This window comes from Ambystoma mexicanum, chromosome 9 (assembly GCF_040938575.1).
Source record: "Ambystoma mexicanum isolate Mex_15411 chromosome 9, UKY_AmexF1_1, whole genome shotgun sequence".
Classification (NCBI taxonomy): Eukaryota; Metazoa; Chordata; class Amphibia; order Caudata; family Ambystomatidae; genus Ambystoma; species Ambystoma mexicanum.
Window position 1 is genome coordinate 449,162,732 of NC_090931.1, and position 14,804 is coordinate 449,177,535.

General features: G+C 45.0%; 1 protein-coding gene across 1 annotated transcript in view; it reads left to right on the plus strand.

The window, feature by feature from the left end:
• UPK3B (uroplakin 3B) overlaps nt 1-14,804 on the plus strand; it is a 185,165-nt gene that overhangs the window by 101,821 nt on the left and 68,540 nt on the right. The window contains exon 4 of the mRNA XM_069614955.1: nt 4,817-4,896. Within this exon, the coding sequence (XP_069471056.1) occupies nt 4,817-4,896 (80 nt within the window). The remainder of the gene's footprint in view (nt 1-4,816; nt 4,897-14,804) is intronic.

Below are 14,804 nucleotides of genomic sequence, written 5' to 3' on the forward strand. Positions count from 1 at the left end.
AGGTGGACGTACAACACATGTTCTCACATGCACTTAAGACACATGCACCTCTAACGCATGCACTAATGACACAAGCATCTACTGCATACATTCCTACCACACATACTCCTACCACACATGCTCCTACCACACACACTCTTATGACACACACTCTAATAACACACAGTCCTACGACATGTGCTCCTATGACACACGCTGCTATAACACATGCTCCTACAACACACAATCCTAAAATATATGTTCCTATAATAAGCTAATACACACACATCTACTACACATAACATGTGGATGTACGACACATGCTCTTACCACATATGCCCCCACCCCACACGCAATTACGACATACTCTCTTATGATGCATGCTTACTACAAACTCTTATGATGCATTTTTATGACACACACTCACTACAACATCTGCTACTATGACGTGCAGATACAAGACATGCGCCTACTACACACCCATGCTCTTATGACTTGTGCCCCTACAACCGTGATCTTATAACAGATAGTCCTATTACACACACACTTACAACACATACTCCGACTACATGTGCTGCTACTACACATTACATGTGGATGCACGACACATGCTCTCATATGAATCTAGGGCCCATACACATGTGACATATTCTCCTATGACATAAGTTCCTATGACATTCTTCTACAGCACATGCTTCTACCACACACACTCTTATGACACACACTATGATTACACACATTCCAATGAATGTGCTGCTAGGACATCTGCTCCTACAACACACACTGCTATAACAAGTGCTCCCACAATTCACACTCCTATGATACATGTGCCTATGATATGCGCACCAACTACATATGCCCCTACCACACATAACATGGGGACGTACGACACATACTTTCACGTGCAACTAGTAAACATGCACCTATGACACATGCACCTAGGACACATGCACCCTCAACACATGCACCTAAGACACATAATCCTATGACACATGCTCCTACAACACACGCTCCTACGGCACACACTTTTATGACGCACTAATGACACGCAATGCTTTAACATGCACTCCAACAACACATGCTCCTAGAACTCACACTCGTACAACACATGGTGCTACAACACATATACTTATGCTATACATTGTTGAACAACATGATTTTATGCCACATACACTTAAATGTTCTTACAACACAGACTATTACAAGAAACACTCAGAATCAATAATCATGTATCTGTAAAAATAATGTTGAAATTACTTGAAAAGTATTTTTTTTACAAAATAGTTAAAGGTTGAACCAACAAAATCTTAGTCTACAGACATCAGAAATCATAAAGTTAAGGTAGCAACATAATGAACTTCAGTAATACATTTTAAAAAAAACTATTTTATTTAAATCAAATACCATGGTAACCTTGACTCACCCACACACTTACAAGCATACAATATTACCATCAATAATTTCACAAGTAAAAACGTCAAATCAATTAAAAGTACATTAAATGCACACCTATAATACATGTTAAAAGAAAGTATAACATATTTTTGTAGAACAAGATTACTACATAATAAACTTAAATTATAATATACAAAAGAATAATTCCTTCAGAAAATAGCAATTAAAATAATACACAGAATATTTTCAAAAATAAATCTACAATAACTAAATATACATATACACAAATGACGCATACATCTACAACACATGCTTCTACAACACACTCTAATGACACACACTCCTATGCATAGGTTCCGATCCTCTGTCATTAGAGGTTTAGTTCTCATGACTTACTTTGAAGGGGTTTTGATAATATATTCCTGGGCCCTAGAGTCTGAAATCCCCTGCATATGGTACATTACGGGTTCTAATGTTTTTAATTTGGTAGAGTTGAGGTTCTGATTCTTGGTGCAAGGTTTGCAGATGTTCTGGTCTCTCCTTTCTAGGTCACTTGAGATTCTAATCTTAAGGATCAATGTGTAAGGTCTCTCATATCCTGTGTCTGGACCAGTAGATATTCTGGTCTCCTGTGTCTGAATGAGTAGATGCTCTAATCACATTGCTTTGAGTTTGGGGTGGGTCTGGTCTCTATCTTTTGAGTACAAAATCTGATTTTCCTGTTCAGTGCTTGGAGAACATCTGATCTCCTGTATTTAGATCAGTAGCGGTTTAGCTCTGCTGTTTCTTGTAAGTAGAGAATTTGGAACGGTTCTGATCCAGTAATGAGATCAGTAGAGGTTATTGGGCCTCATTGCCAGATGGGGGTCATTCCGGCTGAACTTAAGATCGCCACTGTGATTCCAATTCTGAAAAAGCCCTCACTGGACTCTTCTCTTCTCTCCAACTTCCGTCCCATCTCTCTTCTTCCTTTTTCTTTGAAACTGTTGGAGTCTCTGGTATCCTCCCTTCTTTCTTCTTTTCTGGAATCTTCTACACTGCTTGACCATGCCCAATCGGGTTTTAGGCCTGGTCGGGGCATGGAAAGTGTACTAATGTCATTTCAGGATGACATGGCCAGGCTGGTCGATGCTGGTTGGGGCCCTGATCCTTCTAGATCGTTCAGCGGCCTTCGATACCAATGACCACCCCACCCTGCCGAACAGCTTGTCTCAGATTGGGATTGCGGAACAGGTTCTAGCCTGGTTCTCGTCATTACTGGCTGACCGCACTCAGGTGCTCTCTCTCCTCCCTTTCCTTTCTTGCTCTTTCCACCTCACCTTTGGTGTTCCACAGGGTTCTGCCTTGTCGCCCATTCTCTTCAACATATACATCTGGCCTCTTATTTGTCTCATCCGCTCCCTCGGCGTCAGGTGCTACTCCTATGCCGATGACACCCAGTTTCTGATCTGACTTTATTTAGATCCTACTGAGGTGTCGTTGCGCCTCCATCAGTGCCTGGCTGCTGTAGGAGAGTGGATGGGCCAAAACTGGTTGAAGCTGAATGGGGACAAGACAGAAGTGATGGTGGTGGGCGCCCCCACTGATCTTTCACTCTGGGTGTCCTCCTTTTGGCCCTCACTCTTGGGTCCCCTACCCATCCCAGTGATGAATGTTAAGAACCTCAGTGAGACCCTCTCTGCCTCTCTGTCCATGAACGACCAAGTCTCTGCCATGTGCAAAGTGGGTCACTTTCATCTTAAGACATTGAAGAGGGTTCTTCCGTTCCTACCAGCTTTTCTCCATCTACTGGTTGTTGCTGCCATGGTGCTCAGCCGGTTGGATTACTGTAATTCACTATACCTTGCACAGCCGAAAGGTTTAATCCAACAGCTTCAGCACCTACAAAATCTGTCCGTCTGTGTTGCCACTGGGTCACCTTATGGAGCACATATTGCCCCGGTGCTGCGTGCCTTGCACTGGCTCCCTGTTAGTCAGAGATTTGAGTTTAAGACACTCTGTATTGTGCACTGAGCGCTCCATGGACTGGAGGCGGAATACCTTCAGTCCAAGTTTGTTCGCTACTATCCCTCCGGTCGTTACGCTCGGCATCGTCGGGTTTCCTGGTAGTTCCCTCTTATCGCCTTGAACGTATTGGATGCCGGACTTTCTCGGTGGCTGGCCGCTGCTCGAATGTGTAACAATCTGCCACTTTCGATTAAGGCCTTATACAACCATCTGGCTTTTACAACGCCCTTAAAGACACTGTTATTCTAACTTGCAGTGACCTATAATTGGAGGTCCTCTTTGTCGCTCCCAAAGTGCCAAGATACCTCTGGTGACTGTGCGCTCTAAAACTGCAAATAACATAACATAACATTATGACTCCGGCGGTAGCCGTGCTGGTAAAACCGGCATGGCTGCTGCCAGAGTCATTTATTTTCTTGCGCCTGAGAATGGGCAACTACCGGGGCATTACTGCCCCAGCGGACCCGGTAATTGCCCATTCCCGGGTGCCGGAAAAAAGGTTCCCCATTCTGATTCGAGCCCCATAGGGCTCAATGGGAATGGGGAGGCCGGATGCACCGGCACCATTCGTGAATGGTGCCGGTGCATCCGTCATGGTCTGCTCGGGGGTGCTGGTCCACGTGCCATGTCAGACCTGGTGGGCGAAAAGGCACCCGTGAGCAGACCTCGTAGTTTGCCGGTCCGGTAACAACAGTACCGGCAAGATTACCAGTACCGTTGTTACCAGACTGGCAACCTTATAATGAGGCCCATCGTCTCTTATGTCTGCATTGGAAGAAGTCTAGATCTCTCTATTCAAAATTCTTGAGGTTTTTTGTAGCTGGTATCTAAATGAGTAAAGGCTTAGATGTCTTCAGGTCAGTAGAGACTCTGAATTCATGACACCCAGATCAGACAGTGGAGAGATTCTGGTTTCGTACATCTGGGTTAATAGAGTCCTTGAATGTCTGGGTCCAGGTCAGTTAATGTCCTGAACCCTTTGTCTGGGTTCAAATCTGGTGGCCGAGAGTAGGGGCGGGGGCTACCAGCCTGTATGTCAAAAATGATGGAGATCTTTTGGCACAAAGTCAAATGAGGTTTTTACTTCTTTTTTCTGGGCCAGTATAGGTTCTGGTCTCCTGGAGTAGAGTATAGAGAGGTACTGTTTTTCAATATTTAAGTGAACAGAGGGTGTGGACTCCTGGATCCATGTCAGCAGAGGATGTGGTAGCCTATGTCCAAGTCAAGACAGATATCTTATGTCTTTCATCTTAAAAAATGCCACCTTCCACTTTTGGACCAGGCAGAGTTTTAACCTATGTGGAGGGACTATGTTGAACTAAATTCACTTGTTTGCATTTGTAAAAAAAAAACAGTTGCTGCCGGACATTTAAAAAAAATTACTGCTTACATTTGTCCTCAAAACTCTACATTTCTGCTTGTTTTCAAATTACAGAGTGCGATTTGTGAGGCGGGATGTGAACAATAACACAACTGCAAGGACAAGGTGGTCGGATGTAATCAACCTAAAAAAAAGTAAGTGACTCAGCAGTAAAAGGGATCAAACTCATGGAGGGTACCAAGCCTGTTATGGACAGGAACTTGAGAATGTGTAAACATCTGACACAGTCAAGGTGGCTGAGTGAAGGTCATAATGTATATGTGATGGTCTTGAGCCGAAAGGTGGTGTGGAGGGTAGCAGGGCAGTTGGAAGTTGCCTCAACAAAGCCCTTCAATCCATGCCCCATTATTTTGTAATTTCTTTTTATTTAAGATTGCTTGGTGACAAAACAAAAACAATTGCATTAGGTAATTGCACATTTTGCATGCATGAAACAATTGTAAAACAAGTCAAGTTACACGCTGAAAGGTGACAAATTATTCACATTATGCCCATGTGACTCCTTAGTGTGCTCCGTGATCTTTGAATTATTGACGAAATTCTGACCAGATGTCTTTGGGCCTGCTCCTTGCATGGACAAGGGTTCCATAAATCTCTTCCTTGTCATTTGCCCACGTTACATCCTATAGCCATTAGCCATTTGTCAACCGGTGGGGGGCAGCGGAGCGTCCAACCCGTCAAGATATGTGTTCTGGCCAGCAGTAGACCTTGATTTAGAAATCTATGCTTCTCTTCTGCCATTTTCCCAGTGGCCCAGTGAAGCCAAGAATACAAACCAATGGGGCTGTGGCGACCGGTTGATCAATCCCTTCTCTTAACACATTGCAAACCCCATCCCAATATACTGATGAGCGTGGGCAGGTACATAGCATATGAAATAGGTTTGCCTCATCGCCAGCACATCTGGGGTACTTGCTTGTACATTCTTTCCCAAACAGTCGGATCTTAGCCGGAGAGTAGTCTAACCTATTTACAATCATGAACTGGATTAGGTGAATACTTTTTTGGTTAGACTGCAAATGTCTGACTGCTTCTTTTAAGAAAACTCAGTATGGCAATCCTGTTCTCATTTTGCCTTATTGTCAGGGCCTTTATATGTAATTTCACCTACCAAGCATTATATAACACAGATATACTTTTTGCTTTATTTCCAAGTCTTGCCTTATGTATGTACAATTACCCAAGGCTGATCTTCAGCTCGTTCGGGAAACAAAGCCACCCCCATTCTCCAATAATACATCATCTGCAATGGCGAATTGCCTACATTTTCCTTGCACTCCTCCCAATCAATAAACATTCCATGTTCACACATGCAACTCAAAGCGGCTTTGCCGGCGGCCGCCAGCTTTTTCCTATCAAGGGGTCTAAGGTTGGAGCCAGGTCAGTCTGCCCCAGCAAGGCCTGCACCTGTGGTATGGGGACGCAACTGCCCACATTGTGCGAAGCCTTGCCCAGTCTTTCTTATGAGCTTCGCAGTGATCCAGTGATCCCCTTGGTTTATATTCAGCCCTGTAAATTATAGTTTGCAAGAGCACTGCACCAGCCGTTATCTTTTCCAACCTGACATGCATCTAGGGGTTCTTCACTTCTTCCCAAAATGTGGCATAGAGTCCTTGTGCCGCTAAATAATATAATTCAAATTGGGGTGCTCTGAGTCCGCCCTCCTCCCATGGCCGGGTCATAGATGTCCATCTCATACAAATCCCACGATTGGCCCATAGGAATGATGTACATAATGATTGTAGCTCTCGAAACAGCTGTCTGCCTGACCCATTAATGACATTGGAATTTGTCCCCAGTGTGCTTGCTTGCTTTTAAGCAGTGTTATATAAGTAGAATAGTTCAGTGCTGCCATCTCTGCCGGCGATATATGGACAGCTATGCCCAGATATTTAAGTGAGGCCTTCACAATACTTAACCCATGCACCTCTGTTGATCGTAGCTTGGTGTCTGTCAGTGGAAATACCTCTGACTTATCTCTGGTAAGGTGTCCCGAGAACCTTCCAAATTCCTCTACCGTTCATATGACTGAAACTGCATCTTTGGAGGGGTCTCGGATGTACAATCATTTCTCATCCGCATAAAAGGATATTATCTTGGGGGGGGCACCCAGCTGTAAACCAGACCTGCTGTGCCATTGTCACACGAGGTCTGCCAGCAGTTCAAATACCAGGGCGAACAACAGAGGGGACAATGGGCACTCTTTCTACATGCAACCCTCCAATCTAATGCCCTCAGAGAGAGTCCTGTTAGTGTTGACCCTGGATTTTGGTGCCGTATATAACAACCTTACCCACAATATAACTCTGGGGCCGAACCCAGCATTTTCTAGCACTTGAAACAGACATGGCCAGTGCGCGTGTCAAAAAGCTTTTTGCATGTCTAGGGATATTGCCAGTGCACTGGAGTACGAGGAGACAAGTGATATTACATTGTATAATCTTCTTATATTTAAGGCTGTGGCCCTTCCAGGTATAAACCCTGACTGGTTGTTATGGATTAAATGTGGCATGATTGGAAATAGCCTGTTTGCTACACCCTTTCCTAAAATGTTGGCGTCAATGCTGATTAACGAGAGAGGACGGTACGAGGCACTGCATAATTTGGTTAGGTTGCTGAATTCTGAGGCCTGCTGAGAAGGATTCAGCTTTTGGACTAGGCCTCTCTGCTGCAAGTTCTGAAGTCTGGATTCTAAGTTCTGGTCTCTGGAGATTGTCTGGTCCGGCAAAAAATGCTTCGCAAGAAATCAGTTTGAAATGGAAAAGTGAATGTCCCTACCTGGGTCTCAATGACTCCTTTTATGTCTTTTGAAAGTGGGTGGGAAGGCTGACTTTCTATGCCCAACCTTCTGAGGATCCTGGTAGGTTAGAGAATCTACCGTCCTCTGATTGGGGAAGAACATGGAGTGTCATCGTGATGAGGTAGCTTTATCGGTCAGAGGATACTCCCCTTGTCAATTTGCACACAAATCTATTTTTGATCCAAATACATATTATCTATGTACAATATTTCTAATATTATATGTCCAGTTAACATATTTTCTGTAGCACCAAATCATCCGATCCCTGTCTTTGTAAGATGTCGTGTCCACTTCTGACAGAATTCTGCCCTTTTCATCCAGAACACAACCTCTAAACTTTTCCAGAATTTACACAAACGTGCACAAGGAGTATGGGCATCAGATGATAAAGCGTCAGATTTTTAACATATAGACATGTGGAGTAATATCCTATTTTCGGCTACTACTCCCCAGAACATACCACAGAGTCCTAACGCCTCTTAAAATGTGCACTGAAAAATCACAAGAATAAATGATATTACTATTTAATTTTGACAATTTTGTACTATGAACTATCCATATTTTTAAAATTATGCTCTGGCCCAGATGGGTGTGGTTTAGGTTCCAAAGCACATGGGGGGATTTCTGTCTGTCCCTGCCTCTAGCTCAGGTGGCTCCCAGAAGCACTGCTCCTCCCAGTTTCTTCCAAGAGAAAGCCATTTACAACCCCCCTAATTTAACATTTGCCTGAGCCAAGGAAGGTTCATTGTTCTGTTTTCTTTGCAGTCCCAGGTGCCTCTCCTTTGATTCAATCAGAGAAGTGTGATCTCCTTTTGGTGGTGCAGCAGAAGGGAGGCCAGGCCTGGGAATGGAGTTGCTGGGCAAGTTTCCACTCCTGTCGGGGGTAGTTGTCAGGCAGAATTCAATCTCCTTAAGCCAGGCTTCAGCTAAATGTCACTTTTGTTCCCAGTTTTTCTTCATTCAAAACAAACTTACAATTTTTACACATGCAGCTAGAACGCTGATTCTAAGTTCAAAACTATGACATTTAAACAGTTGCAACGTATGTGCCACTCAACAGTAGGTCACTCATTTATTTTAAACATTTTGATTTTATTGGCTTTAAATCCCATTTCACTTAAACCAACTGACATCCACAGCTCAGCTAGTTTTGTTATACACATTGTTTTAGGCTCTTCATCTTTCCAGATTTTGTATGCACACAAGACGACATTCTGCCAAATGTCTGCTGGTGTTCAGTGAGATTTTTGAATATTTTGCAATGTTTGGAATAGGCATCTTGAGCTTGCATTTCAGAGAAACAAAGGTGATTTAAAAAGCGCTTTTTGAGCTAACATGCACTCCTGTTTTTCCGTTGGCACCACGTTTCACTCATGGCACTTCTGGCCCATCATGCTCGCACTGGTGGGTGGCAGGTCAGGCGACCATTTTGTGTGCACAAAACTGCACGGTATTCCTGGATTCTGGCGCAAATGTGGGCTTTTTAGCATTTTGGATTTTCTAAGCCCACATCACCAAATGTTGCAGCATAATAACTTGAACGTGGGTCAAGACACCTGACAAGCCCCCCGCCCGACTGCACTTTGATTTCGAGTCGAGGGGGAGTCGGGTGCAAAGGATGTTTTGATCCACACGCTGGGATGTCCGCATCATCTTCTTCCGATTCCGCAGATGGCAAAGTTCAGAATCTGTTCCTCCATCAGGGTGGATCGATTGGTTCTCCTCGCCAGTCCTGATGGGAGTATTGCGTGGTACCCCCGGCCCCTCAGATCTTTGCTCTCGGTCCCCGGGTCGTCCTCCTTGGTCAGTCTCCATGGTTTCATCTCTCCTAGGATGACAAAGCAAAGTGGCAGAAACATATCCATAGACATTTCCCCACCACTATTAATGGTGGGGCGAACATATACATTGTATAAATCAGGAGACATTTGCATTCAAGAATCATGGAATTTTATAGGCTATATGTGGGATATTTTACGGTTGGACTTGTATTACTCTGGATCGGCCCCCTCTGGGATTGCAGAGAACTCCTCCAGTTGCTGCAGAGTGTGCCTGGGATGGCAACACTTTAGCTGATTAATATGGACCCACTTGTCTTCCCCTTCTGCCGAACTACCTTTGGGGATGCAGATCTTGTAGGCGACTGGGGAGATCTTGTCTACAATTTCAAAAGGTCCCTTCCATGTATGCAAAAATTTCCGCTGTTTGGCCTGGTTCCTTTGGAAATTGTATAGATAGACCCGGTCTCCCACATTGTATTCTTTCCTAGTAGTCTTCAGGTCATAGTGAGTTTTCATAATCTCGGCTGATCTCTCTAGATTCCGCTGAGCATGGGCAAAAGCATGTTGGAGGTGTTTCCTTAAATTCTCAACGTATTCGTGAGTTGTGGAGGCATTTATTAATGTCTGCTCTTGGGTCCTGTAGAGCAATGCTGGGTAAGCACCATCTTGCATCCAGTCATCAGCTCAAATGGTGACATTTTAGTTGCAGATGAAGGGGTACATCTGATAGCCATTAGGACAAGAGGTAATCGGATATCCCAACTTGGCCCAGAATCTGCCACAAACTGTTTTAAGATGCTCACAATGGTTCTGTTGTATCTCTCCACTGCACCAGAAGAGGGTGGCCGGTAAGCAATATGTAGCTTCCTTTTAACCCCCAGTATCTCCCACATCTTAGTCATTACTTCGCTGGTAAAATGGCTACCTCTGTCTGACTCAATCCTTTGGGGTAGACCAAAACGCGAAAAGATATGGTTGATCATCAGGACAGCTGCTGTTTCAGCCTTGCAGTTTGGGGCCGGGAGACATTCCACCCATTTAGTAAATAAGCATGCCACCGTAAACATGTACTTATTTCCCCTAGAGGAGCGAATCACGGACCTATGAAGTCGACTTGCAAATGTGACCATGGCAGTGTCATCCCCCTCTTTTGGAGAGGCGCACGGTGTGTGAGGGATGTTGGCTGAAATTGTGCACACACAAGACACCCCTTCAAGTATTGGTCGACGTCCTGCCCCATGTGTTGCCAGTATGCAACCTCTCTTAAGATCTCAAGTGTTGTATGAAACCCCCTATGACTGGCGGTGGCCGCATCCTGGGCGTGACTTAACATCAGGCTTCGGAATGAGGTAGGGACCACCCACTGATCATGGCCAGCTTGGGATTTCCTTACCAACAAACCGTCTTGGATCCAGAACATTTTTGGACATTTCATCAACACTCTAAGGTCCTCTTTCCCAATGTAATCGGTATCCATCAGGGGAAAGTTCTCAGGGTCCTCAATGTGTTGGTAAAACTTACCAATTATTGGATCCCCCTTCTGAGCCGTTATCAAATCAGCATCTAGGGTCTCCTTACTCCATTGTGCAGTTGAAAGATCATTGTGAGCATTTGTCTGGGACCTAGTGATAGCAGTGACCTGGATTTCCCCCAACAGGGACTCAATCTCTATTAGATCCCCTTGGATGGCCCCGGTTTTGGCCAGCTGATCAGCTAAGTCGTTTCCAGTTTTGTCTGGTCCCTCTACTTTGGAATGACCCTTGATCTTCTTCCAGTAGATGGTCATCCCATTCACGGTGACCAGATCATCAATGTTTTGAATTAACTTCCCATGTTTCAAGGGTTTGTTATTAGCACATAACATGCCTCTGGTTTTCCAATTAACCAGGTGCTCCACGAACTCGTTCCGAACATAATTCGAATCTCTGATTATGACCAGTTTGTGGAGTTGATGTTGGACAGCAGTGAGGATGGCTTGATACACAGCCATCAACTCTGCCACCTGACTACTTCGGGGACCAATTTTGTACCCAGTGGAGGGTTCTGGGGACTCATTCACCCATGCATTCCCTACGCCTGCCACCAGTTATTTTTCCCCGTTGTCAACATGGTAAGAGCTACCATCCACATAGACAGTGGGCATTCCCTCACACTTGTCTTCTTCAAAGACTTTGTGTGGGGAATTAAGGTATGCCTCCATGTTGTCCTTGATTTTTAGACTTTCGTCCTCGAGACAGTTCTCTCTGGCACAATCATGCAAGTCAGCCAGACCTTGTGCGAGGGGAATCTTCTTGTTTTGGCCATATCTGACCTCCACAGGAAAGCCTTGCATTGACAGAATCCAGGAAGTAATTCGGGAATTACTCACATTTCCAGCCCGGATTCTGTCACTTTGGAGATATTGCAGAGGCTGGTGTGGAGTCTCCACTATGATGTGTTCCCCCCGGATAAACGGGCGGTAATTCTTCAATACCCACACCGTTGCCAGGAGTGCCTTCTCACAATCGTTGAATTTTCCCTCCACAGAGGATAAAGTTTTGCTCGCATAGGAGATTACTTTATTGACCTTGTCATGCTTTTGATATAATACTGCAGTCAAGCATGTATTAGAGAACCCGGTCTCAAAGAAAAATCCCTTGTTTCTGAAAGGGTAAGCTAGGCAAGGCGCTTGTGAGAGGCTTCTTTAAAGCTGTCTTACTGCCTCGGATTGTTCTGGACCCCATTCCCACTTGACCCCTCCCCCCTTCAAGAGATGAATCAGGGGTCTGGTGATCTCTGCATAGCCCTCAATGAACTTTCTGCTGTAATTAGTCAGTCCAAGGAGGCTCCTTAGTTCCCGCAGAGTTGTGGGGTCTTTCAGTTTCTGAAGTGCTTCCACTTTCTTTTCCTGGGGACAGAGACCCTAAGGAGTAATCTCATGCCCCAAGAAATTAACATGGGTTCTACACCACTGCGCTTTCTGAAAGGAAAGTTTTGCTCCAGTGGCCCTCAACTGTGTCAGAACATAACGGATCTCCGCTATGTTTTTTCTCTCAGTTGAACTTTTGATGAGGACATCATCTACATAAACCAGGTTACCCCTCGCACCCAGGTCGGGCATGGCCTTATGTAGGAAAATGTTGAATTAATTGCCGGAGTTGAGGTATCCGAAGGGAGTCTGGGTCCATGTGTACTGCTGGCCCCCAAAGGTAAAAGCCAGCTTGTATTGGTCCTCCCTACTGACAGGCACAGTCCAGTACCCATTGGTCAGGTCTATTGCGGTGAATACCTGTGACCCCTGGATCTGGGCCAGCCCTTGGTCAATGTAGGGAAGAGGCCATTGGGAATTATGGACCCGTTTGTTGAGCTCCCTAAGGTCGGCGCAGAGTCTCCACTGGCCGTTTGGCTTCAATATTCCCAGCACCGGATTATTGAAGGTGCTGTGTACTGGACGGATTATTCCCCGGGACTCAAGGTTCTTAATTATTTCAGTAAGGGACTCCATGGATGCGAGAGTCAAGCGATATTGCTTCACAAACACTGGAGTCATGTCAGGGTCTGTGGGAATTGTTGTTGTGTGGATGTCGGTGCGACCACAGTCATATGAGTGCACCGCAAAGAGATCCTGGAAATCCAAGAAAACTTGTTTCAACTTTTGCTTCTGTTCCAGAGTCACACAGGCATTAGCTAGGTTGACTCTCTCTTCCACCATCTGGCTGAAGCCTGGAAAGACTTCTGGTTTTGCTATCTCAGCGGCCTCCTCCAGCTGGGTGGAGAAGTCCCTGGTCAGGGTGCTGATTTGGACTGGAGGCTTCAGGTGGGAAAGGCAGCCCTCATGGACCTGGAAAATCACCTCATCCCTTCTGAAGTCACAAGTCACATCTTCCTTACCAAAAGGGCAGGAAGTGTACACCAGGAAGTTCCCCCCATGCCGGGTAAAGATCCTGTCTGCTGTTGTATTGTCATCACTCTCACTGTCAAAACAGTCCTTGGGGATTGGTCCCAACAGTTCATTTCCTAAATCAATGGAGAAATGTCGGTCATCAACCGCCATTCCAATAAAGGTGCCTGCGGCTAGAGTAATACTCTTTAAGTCGCTGTTATCCACCTCAATTGGAATGGTGTCATGTTCTATGTTGACTAATGGTGTTGGGTTTACCCCCAACCCTTGCTGTTGGAGAGAAGCATTTAGATGAATATGAGCATCAGGGTTTTTCAATTTTTGTCCTCTTTTAACTTGCACTTCCAGGGAGAATTGTCGGGTCCTTTCTGGGATGGTGACTTCCTCTTTAATCTGAATTTCAACTGCATAAGGTAGCAATTGAGCTGACCTAAATGCTTTTTCTGGATCATCAAAGCCGATGGGATTATCTGCTAATCGGGACCAAGCTTTGAAGTTTATTAGAGCCAAACTAATGGCCAAGCGATTGAGAATGTCACTTCCTAAGTAAAAGGCGGCAGTGACGTCTCGCACGACCCAACAATTATGGACTATGCTCTTGTTGCCAATGGAGATTTTGAGCATACACCTGCTTGGCAGGAGATGTTTGGAATTGGGTGTTTCCAGATTCATTTCCCATTTGTCTATCAGTTTGAATGTGGGAATGGCTGGATCTTTTGGGAGTTGGCGGAACATGGCTTCACTGATGAAGCTCTTACCGTTGTTCACACACACTCGGGCGAGAACAGAGTCCTTCCCATCATTTAACTGAACAGGGATGAACAAGTGATCTCCAATTTGCTGAATATCACCAGGCTCTGAGCTGATTTCACATCTTTCTGGACTATTGGAGTAGGAATGTCTTATTGGGGATTAGTAAAGAATTTCAGAGTGTTTCCTTCCAGTGTGGAATACCACATTAAACTGGAAGGAAGGTTGATTTTCAGAAATAGAGAGGACCCACCATCACCAGTCTGTTTTCTTACTGCTATTACTGTCACGTCTGGAATTTGGTTATTCTGGAAGTGAAATTCTACTTGGTCAGATTTTTGTTCAACCATGTGGCATGTGCCGTTTAAACTAACATGGTTGACACTCTGTTTTAATTTTATTGGTCGGCTAGTCTGGGTCCAGAGGACCTTGTTTACGAAATCTATTAGGGGTGACAAACTTCTCAGGAGGTCTTTTCCTAGTAAGCAAGGGGTGCCCTCTGGAGTCACCACTATGACCGAGTGTTTTGCCTTGTGTCACCCAATTTTGATGTCCAAATCTGCAGTCCCCTCGACGGGAATTTCCTTCCCATCAAAGTTCTGAAGTTGTCCAGGAAGAGAGGTGAGAGGAATACGGTAATTCTCCCCCCTTCGTGCATTTAGTTAATCAAAGGCCCTTTTGGACAGAAAGGTAGCTTGGGATCCAGTGTCCACCAGTGCCAAAATTGTACCCTGTCCCTGTACTTGTACCGGGGCATAGGATCTCCCCTCCTTCTCCTCAAGGGGGCACCGATAATGCACATTTTTGGACAACTGGTGGGCTAATTTTCTG